The sequence below is a fragment of the Microtus ochrogaster genome, chromosome 22 (assembly GCF_000317375.1).
Source record: "Microtus ochrogaster isolate Prairie Vole_2 chromosome 22, MicOch1.0, whole genome shotgun sequence".
Lineage (NCBI taxonomy): Eukaryota > Metazoa > Chordata > Mammalia > Rodentia > Cricetidae > Microtus > Microtus ochrogaster.
In genome coordinates this window covers 11226921-11235502 of record NC_022023.1, presented here as the reverse complement: position 1 = coordinate 11235502, position 8582 = coordinate 11226921, and the positions used below count along the sequence as shown (strand labels likewise).

At 52.1% G+C, this 8582-nt stretch overlaps 3 protein-coding genes across 6 annotated transcripts in view; all 3 read left to right on the top strand.

Moving 5' to 3' along the window:
• The window catches only part of Sec11a (SEC11 homolog A, signal peptidase complex subunit), a 47720-nt gene extending 45397 nt beyond the window's left edge, over positions 1-2323 (top strand). Inside the window, exon 5 of the mRNA XM_026784337.1 lies at positions 461-2323. Coding sequence (XP_026640138.1) covers positions 461-956 — 496 coding nt within the window. The 3' untranslated portion in view covers positions 957-2323. The remainder of the gene's footprint in view (positions 1-460) is intronic.
• A 337-nt stretch (positions 2324-2660) lies between these two features.
• Positions 2661-6642, top strand: Nmb (neuromedin B). 2 transcript variants are annotated; one of them, XM_013350189.2, is made up of 3 exons: positions 2661-3885; positions 4404-4576; positions 6104-6642. In XM_013350189.2, the coding sequence occupies exons 1-3, from the start codon at positions 3729-3731 to the stop codon at positions 6260-6262; spliced, it is 489 nt and encodes a 162-aa protein (XP_013205643.1). In that variant the 5' UTR covers positions 2661-3728; the 3' UTR covers positions 6263-6642. The 2 variants fall into 2 exon arrangements, with proteins under 2 accessions (XP_013205643.1, XP_005357712.1); XM_005357655.3 differs by having other exon boundaries at positions 6099-6631.
• Positions 6643-7177: 535 nt separating this feature from the next.
• Positions 7178-8582, top strand: part of Wdr73 (WD repeat domain 73) — a 10804-nt gene continuing 9399 nt past the window's right edge. The window contains exons 1-3 of one of the 3 annotated variants that reach the window (XM_026784417.1): positions 7178-7453; positions 7905-7972; positions 8187-8275. In XM_026784417.1, coding sequence (XP_026640218.1) covers positions 7413-7453; positions 7905-7972; positions 8187-8275 — 198 coding nt within the window. In that variant the 5' untranslated portion in view covers positions 7178-7412. Of the gene's footprint in view, positions 7454-7585; positions 7786-7904; positions 7973-8186; positions 8276-8582 lie in introns of those variants that run through there. The other 2 variants (XM_005357653.2, XM_026784418.1) reach the window with 2 other exon arrangements.

Here is an 8582-nt window from a genome sequence, read left to right as displayed (position 1 = left end):
CCACAGAGAAACCCTGTCTCGAAAAACCAAAAAAAAAAAAAAAGAAAAGAAAAGAAAAGAATTGTAGGTGCGCTGGCATTTTGCTTTGGAAACCAAAGTAGTGTCCCGGGCATGTTGCAGAGCCATGCTCTGGTGCGTGCATACCCTGATTTCCTAGGATCATAGCAGGTGCTCGGCTAAAAGTGCTTTACAGTTTATAGCGATCCTTCCTTCCCTGTTTTCTTCCACATAAGCCGTCTTTAATGAACGTTGTGCATGAGGTTCTTCTCCCCCTGCATCTTCTCAGTCTTTCCTCTCTTGTGTTTGCCCTCCTTCCTTCCCACTGGACGGGACCGGGCTTGCCCTTCCAGGATCTCTTCTGCGGCCTTGTCCAGTGTTAGCCTGGTGATGACCACCCTGCTGGGGTGGACGCCCATGTGGACAGCTGTGCCATTAGCCTTTTCTTTCTGCACCTTTTCAGTGCAGGTGACCAGACGACCTCGCCACTCCGCTGTCTCTCTAGTGTCCTCACACAGCCTGAGCGTCATCATCTTTTCAAATGTGCAGAGATCAAAGGGGCATTACACTTGTGTGCCAGCTCATCGGAAAGAGGAGCCGACCTCATCTTCCTAAACCGAGAGAGCACACTGAAATGCTGCTTGCTTGCTTCAGTCAGAAGTCACCAAGGGACTGAACTTTATTTTGGCGGCAGCCGTTCCAGCAATAACTGCAAAGGGAAGAGCTGTTGTTTCCTATTTAACAAGCCTCAGAGTAACCTGATTTACCGAGGAGAGAGGCAGAGGTCGGTCTGCACAGCAGAGGTCTGTGTCACTGTTATTGCCCTGGGTGCCATGTCCTTTCCTACCTTTGGAAGTCAAATGGGCAAACCTCCATTTTCAAAGCCCCTCCTCGGGGTGGCTCAGATTATCAGGTCTCTTAGAAATATAAGATTCTCTACCAGATTCCTAAGTCTCTAAACCTCCTTAGATAATGAGTGATGTTGGCACACATCCCAGTACTAGAGAGGTTGAAGCAAGAGCATTTTGAGTTCAAGACCAGCCTTTGGCTCCGCAGTGAATCTAACCTTTTTAGAGGCCTCTTTGGGGTTGAGCATATCACTTTGGTTATGTAACTGTCCCCCTAAATGCATGAACATTATATGCAGTAGTTAAGAATGCTGCCTGGGCTCTCACTGCAGGGCTTTATAACATTCCCTGGCTCTCGTCTGCTCAGCTCAGTAGCAGCTTCCTGGCTTTCTCTTCTAAGCCGTGAACCGAGTATGTGTTAGTTACCCGGAGCCGGTCTTCTGTATAAGTGAACTTGTGAGATCAGAACACGGCCTTAGGGTCACCCATAGGAGAGCAATGAGACTGGAGAGGTAGTGCCCACTAGCTCTGTTTCCTGAGAACTCAAAACTCAATTGGCACTGAAGCGATGCATGGGAAAACAGGAGTGTGTGTTAGGGAGAACTGTGGCTGTTCTCACAGCTTTGGGAGCATGAGGTAGTGCCCCAAAAGTGCCATGACAGACCTGAAGCCTGGCTCTGGTGAAATGTCCGCACGAATAACAACCTCTGGGGTGACCCTTGCCAATAACTTAAGGGACAGGCTTGTCAGTAAGTTCCTTCAAGCGGTTAAGGAAAGCAGCGCTCACTCAACAGTTTCCCTTAGTTTCTGCATCCGCAGAGAGGCTGGGAGTATGCTGGATGCGGGAGAGAGGGAGGGGTTGCAGAGGGAATGATGCGTGCAGGAAGGTGAAGAGAGCTATATCTGAACACCGTGGCTAAGCTGTGAAGGAACAGAGAGGTGTAAATGTCAGGCTGGGGGTGAGAAGCAACAAGACTGCAAGGAAAAGCCGGGGCCAGAAAGCGACTGTTGCTGTCCCCTATGCCACACTCCAGAACCTCAGCATCGCAGAAAGGCTCCCTGGGACCAGGTGGTGGCTCAGTAAAGTGCTTGCCTTCCAAGCACAAGGACCCAAGTTCAGATTCCCAGCACTTGTATAAAAAGTTAGGGTTGTTGGCCAAAACCTGAAATCCCAGTGCTGGGGGAGGTGGGGACAAGAGGCTTACTGGCCAGCCGGTCTTAGTAAGTACCAGCTTCAGCAGGAGACCCTACCTCAGAAACTAAGGTAGGGACTGGGGAGGTGACTCAGCAGGAAAAGCATTTGATGCAGCAAGCATGACTTCAGTCCAGATTCTTAGAACCCACATGAAAAACTGTATGTACTATCACATACATGTAATCAATGTTCCTGTGAAGGGATGGGAGAATAATGCAGAAGCTCACAGTCTTCTGAACTGGATGACTTGGCAAAGCAGCAGAAACAAGACAGTCCTGCCTCAAACAAGATGGAAGGTAGGAATTGAACCCTGAAGGTTATCCTCTGGCCTCCACACGTGTGTGGTGGTGGTGGTGGGGGGTGCGCACACATGCACACCACACAAAGGCAGAGCACAGCTGAGGAAAATGCCTAATGTGTTAACCTCTGATACCCACTGGAACATCACAGACTCCCTTCTGTGGTGGACAGCCGGGCCTTGCTCGGCCAGCTATTTGTGTAGGAGCTAGGACAGCAAACCAAGTATGGTGGCTCACACCTGTAATCCCGGCACTTGGGAAGCTGAGGCAGGGGGACTGCTATAAATTCAACTCAGCCTGGTCTATATAGTGAGTTCCAGGCCAGCCAGAGCTACACAGCAAGACTTTGTCTCAAAAGGATCATGCTAGCAAGTACCATTATTGGGCCAGGTTAGGAGGCCCCACGAGCGTTCCAGGAAAGGCTCCGAGACTTCACACCCCATCCATCAGTCATACCTTGACCTAGTTTCCAATGAGAAGATGAACTCTTGGTAGTGGGGAGGTGGTGTCCCCTCCTGGCCCTCCCACAGTGCTCCCGATGTTGGTGTGCAGTGAACAGTTCAACAATACAGGGGTTGGAGCACATATCTGCCCCGCTCACTAAGTGAGGACAATGGAGATCCTTTCCAAGACCAGTCAGGACAATTCCACAAGAAGACAGGGCTGCTCCATAATGGTTGTACTGAAAGATGTGAAACTCTTAAAGGTATAAGCAGTATGGTTATTTCCATTTTACAGTAGCGTCCCTGGTCCAGTGCTCTTTCTACTGCTCCGACGCGCTGGGCAGGTCTGCCACCTGCCATTATGATAGACCAGGATCTCCAAGTGGTACCACTGCTGGGGACAGCTCCTTGCTCCCTTCCCTATCATCTTATCCCCATTCTGGGCACAGAACTTTTCCAGGTTACCCAGCGTGTGCTAACTGTAAGAAAGCAGAGAGGTGCCAGCAAGGGTCAGATGTCTTGAGATGGAGGAGGTGACAGAATGCCTTTATGAAGTTCCTCTATTAGGTGATGCTAAACACCCACACTACCAGGAGGGGGACTTTTCGCTTCACTTTAGCCTCAAGGAGAAGCTTTGAGGGCTGCTGTAAAAACGACAAGATAGCAGAAATCTGGCGAAGGAGGGTCTTGGGAACCACTTTTGCTGTGGGGCGGTGCCACACGCCAGGTTGCACTAAAACTGCGGTGGGCTTCTGCCGAAACTCCAGTGAGGCAGTGACCACCCACGGTGGCTTTGGGGGCGGAGCCTGAGAAGGGCGGAGCACCGGGGCGGGCGAGCTCAGCGCCTCCAGCGGGCTCCGCTGCTCAGACAGTAGTTTAAAAGGCTGGAAGGCGGGCTTCGCTAACTAATATCCGAGTGCCAAAGAAGAACCCGCTTGGCACAGCCATGACCGGGCCGACAAGGGGCTCTTGGCTGCTTCGCAGTCTCCTCCTCTTCGTGTTGTTCACTGCCGGCGTCGCTCCCTTCAATTGGGATCTCCCGGAGCCCCGCAGCCGAGCCAGCAAGATCCGAGTGCACCCCCGGGGCAACCTCTGGGCGACCGGTAAGTCTTTGGGGTCGTCAACTAGCGTGCCTCATTCTCCTCGGTCCCCAGTTTCCTTTCAACTCTCTGGAGGCTCGTAGTGACAGAACTCCTGGGGGCTCAAGTTTAACAAGTGGGAATTAACAGGTCAAATCCAGCAGCCACGTACTTGGCAAGTTGAAGACTGAGCCTGGCCAGCATCTTAGCTCTAGTTGTCAGTCAGTCGGTCCCCCTTACCTTAGCAGACTGCTAGGTTTTTTTCACTCATGTCTTCTCTGCCCATCTGTCTCCAAGGCACCTTCTCCACTTCCTTCCCTGGCATCTCTCCCTGGTCCTGGGCTCTCTACCCTTCTTCCAGCGGGTTGGGAAAAACTGAGGCTGTCAGCTTTGCCTCCACCCAGACGTCTGTGGCTTCTTGCTGAGCAGGAACGTTTGTCTTCCCTCTGTGAGAGCTGAAAGGTGGACTAGACCAGAACTTGCTTGTGGTCACAGGGTCCTCACTCCCTAGCTTCCATGTACCCTGGCACCTCTTTTTTTAGGTCACTTCATGGGCAAGAAAAGCCTGGAGCCCCCAAGCCTGTCGCTGGTGGGGACAGCACCTCCCAACATCCAGAGGGACCAGAGGCTGCAGCTGAGTCACGATCTGCTCAGAATCCTTCTGCTAAAGAAAGCTTTAGGCATGAACCCCAGTGGCCCAGCTTCCCCAATTCAGGTGAGCCCCTACCCTAGCACCTACATGGAAGAAGGGCCACCCAGCTTGGCTTCAGGGTGGGACTGCCGAGTAGGGATTCCAGAAAGCCAGGGTCCCAGAGCTCAAAGAGCAAATACCCAAAGACCAGAAAATGACGCAGCAGATTGCATGGGGGAAGAAGTCCCTCTTTGCCCATCCCCAGCCTGAAGTCACAAACTAGGATTGTCCAAGCCCTTAAGCAGACCTTCCTACTCTGTCCCACACACCCTTGTCCATCCCAGTTGTCACCCACTGCACTAGCCAAGGCCACCTTGCTGTTCCAGGCTGTGCTGTGGTCCAAGCTGTGACCTCTGAGTCCTAGAGTGGAGACAGGACTCAGAACTAGCCTGCTTTCCATCTCCTGTCCACTTGCCAACGGCAGGCTTTATCGTATGCCAGTGCTCTCAACAGTATAGGCTCTGTGGGGCTGTCCTGTGTCTTTAGGATGCTTAACACATCCCTGGTTTCCACCTACCAGATGTCAGTAACAGTCCCTCTCCTTATCCAGCTGTGAGAATCAAAGTCCCCTCCCGGTCAAGAATGGAGCATTTGCCTGCAGTCCCTGATACTTCAGAGGTTGAGGCAGGAGGATGGTTTACGAGGAGTCCTTAGACATCAAGCTGATGTCCCCCGGGGAGAAGTGCGATCAAATCACCACTGGCTGGAATGCATTAACCTGTGGTGCTCAAGCCTTAGGGTCCTGCCTGGCTGGGTGGCAGCTCCTCCACTCTTTGCTTCTGGTGCTGGCCCCAGGGCACATCACTCTCCTTGGTACTTACTGCTGTGTGCAGAAGGCAGTGTGATGGGGTGGAAATGTATGCCAGGGTCCCACTTAGCTGCTTAGTAGTTGGGTGGCCTTAGAAATGTCACTCTAAGCCTCATGTTCTTCATCAAATGGAGACAATGGGCCCGTTTATGTCCCATGTACAGTATGGTGCTGGGCACACAGCCAGCTCTTGGTAAGCAGGAGCTCTACCACCTGTCTGCGAGCCCCTGGCAGTTCCTGCTGCTGACCCCGTTTGTTTCCCCTACCCTGTGCCTAGCAGTGCACATGTGCTGCAAGGAGAGACAGTCCTTCGAGAAAGTCTACCTGCAGAGTCCCAGCAATCATCCTAGGAACCTCAAATGCAAGAGCAAGAAGGTTGGGTTGTCAGGGTCCAGCGAGAGATAGCATCACCTCTAGGGGCATTATTTTGAAGGCCTGAAATATCAAGACCAACCAGAGACTCCCTGAGGAAGCAATACTGCCAAGGCCAGTGGGAGGGAGCATCAGAGAGGTCTGGGGCGGAGCTTGGGGTGGCAGAGGAGTGGCACTGGCACGTGTGCCTCGGACTTGATGTCCGTGATGCCCTTCAGTTGTCATGACAACCCTGTGAAATTGGTGCTGTATTCTGGGCAACTCAGAGACCCAGGCGAGAGCCCACTCCTGCCCACTTCTGTGCACACCCAGCACATCCCTATGGTCTGTGGACTCCACGGTCAAGTCTTCTCTTTTTGCCTTCAGTACAGGGGATCGCTGGAGCCAGTACTGAAGAAGTGATGCCAATAACGGGAGGAACACAACACGGCTTAGAATGTGTCCATCCAGGGCAGCTGCTGAACACAACCCCAGCAGTGGCCCCATCGGATGAAGATCCTAAGCTCAAATGTGTTCCTCCCTTACTGTGATTTCTGGTTGGGTCACCAGGAATGTTGATGATGCAGACAGCAAGGCTCTCCTGCTGCATTTCTTGCTTCCCTGGTGAAGTTGCAAATAAAAACACTGCTCTTTACACAGACTGTCTGGGCCTCTCCTTCCACACACCCCCCCGCCCCCGTTTGAAGAAAGGGGAAAGGACTCTGGAGGGTGGTGTGTTTGTCAATGGGGTGGTCTCAGGAAAGCCCATCACCCCTCACAATGGTGCCAACCGGGCAATGAATGATTGCCAACTCTTGGCAGTTAGATACTGGGTTGGCTGCTCTGGCTCACTGTCGTTTCTACGACCTAAAAGTGTCTCTGCCTGCGACGGTGGGCTGCCTACACGATGCTGACCTATGCTACACTCACCCCATCTTTCATCCCAAGCTTTAGTGCAGGACCTGGTACGCACAGGAGAGAACCACGCCGGAATTCAGCTCTGCTGTGCTCTTAGTCTTCTCTGGTGCTAGGGACCTCCGTACAGGGTGTCAGTTATCGAATATAAACGAGTGTCAGATACTTTATTGACAGTGTGTTGTGTAACGTAGACTGGCCTCGAACTCCCTATGTAGCGGGTGATGATCTAAAACTTCTCATTCTCCTACCTCTATCTCCTGAGCACTGAAATTACAGGCGTGCGCCACCATGCCGGTGTGTGTGTGTGTATGTGTGTGTGTGGTGGGGTGGGAGTTACGCGGTACTGGAAAGCGAACTTCGTGCATGCCAAGCAAGCACTCCACCAGCTGACCTACATCTCTAGCCCAACAAGATTCCTTTAAAAAAAAAAAAATCCTAAAGTATCCTTCACGAGCATATTCACGCAAACTTTTAAATTAACTGTTCACCTTAAGTTCCAATAGAGTCTGTATTGTACCTGGCTTTGGGACACTGACAGCTCTTCGGCTGCACATACTTGATCCTAAAACAAGGACATATTTGATGTCTCCGGTCCTGCTTGGAGCTGACATCGAAGAATCTCTGTTCCTGCGCCGTTTCTTTCCCCAGGATCAGCAGGGCTGCGCGCCGCACTGATCGCTCCCGACACAGCTAGGCGGAAAACCACGCCCTCTCCTCGCGAGAACGCGCGCCTGCCCAGGAAGTCAGACTGGCGGAAGTGGAGTGGCGGAAGCGACAGTTGCTATGGAGCTCGCGGAGGACTGGCTGGTGGAGTCCTTGCGCTTGTAAATCGGGCCGTGGGCGGGTCTGGTGGGCAGTGGGAGAGGGCGCGGGCAGCAGGGACCCGGGGGTGGGCTCGCGGGCGGTGCCCAGACACGGCCGGGCGGGGAGGGTCCTGATTCCCGGCCTCTCGCTCTGGGACACTCGGTCTTTTTGTAAGCAAGTGATGAGGCCAGATGCTCGCTCATTCGTGAAGACTGGTTATGTTGCGCTGGCCTCTAGGTTAACTTGAACACAGGTTTTCCAGTGATCATCTCAACTTGGGAAAATCAGCTCTGCGGAACCCTGGTAGTTCCACAGATAAGAATGGGGTCGGTGCCTGGTCCGATACACACAGGTAGTAAAAAGACTCAGTCCCATATCTAGCTGACTCCAGAGCCTGGACCGCTAATCCTACAGCGATAGCAGAGTTCTTGGTGTCGTGCACCGTATGACTTTTGTACCCCTATCCTGCAGGTACCAAGATTTCCACGCGTTTGACCTTTCAGGGGCCACTCGAGTCCTTGAGTGGATCGGTGAAAAAGGTAATATACCTAGCCTGCCACTAAAGGGGATGAATCTCTGCCCCCTGGGCTGAGTCTCTAAAGGACTCAGCCTTTAGAGACCTATTCAACTTCCATCTCCTGACCCAAGACTACCCACTTTTGAACAGGGAAGAAATTTATTCTTTGGGAGAATTTATAAATCCAGCCACGATCCACAGTGTTTCTGTTTTTCGTAGTTACTGTTTTGTTTCAGGAGTCTTTGTTGCTGGTTTTGAAAGTTCGAAAAAAAATGAGATCCTTCATTTGATACTGCCGCTCAGACTCTCTGTAAAGGAGAACCAGGTAACTTAAACAGAGACGCTGACTCTATGATCAGCTAGTACTTACTGTGCATTCCCGGAGTGCCTGTTGCCCACCAGGTACCGTCCATCCCTGACAAGCATTGAGTCTGCCCATAAAATCCAGCAGGAGGAAGCTCCTGCGTATAGGAGTGGATTGCTGATGAAAGTTTTGTAGTTCCCAAAAGAGCAGGCTACAGATAAAGGGTAATCTTACTATATCAGAAATGGATTTCCTGAGCTGGAGAGATGGCTCGGGCTGAGAGCACCTGCTGCTCTTCCAGACAACCTGTTTGATTCCCAGCACAGCT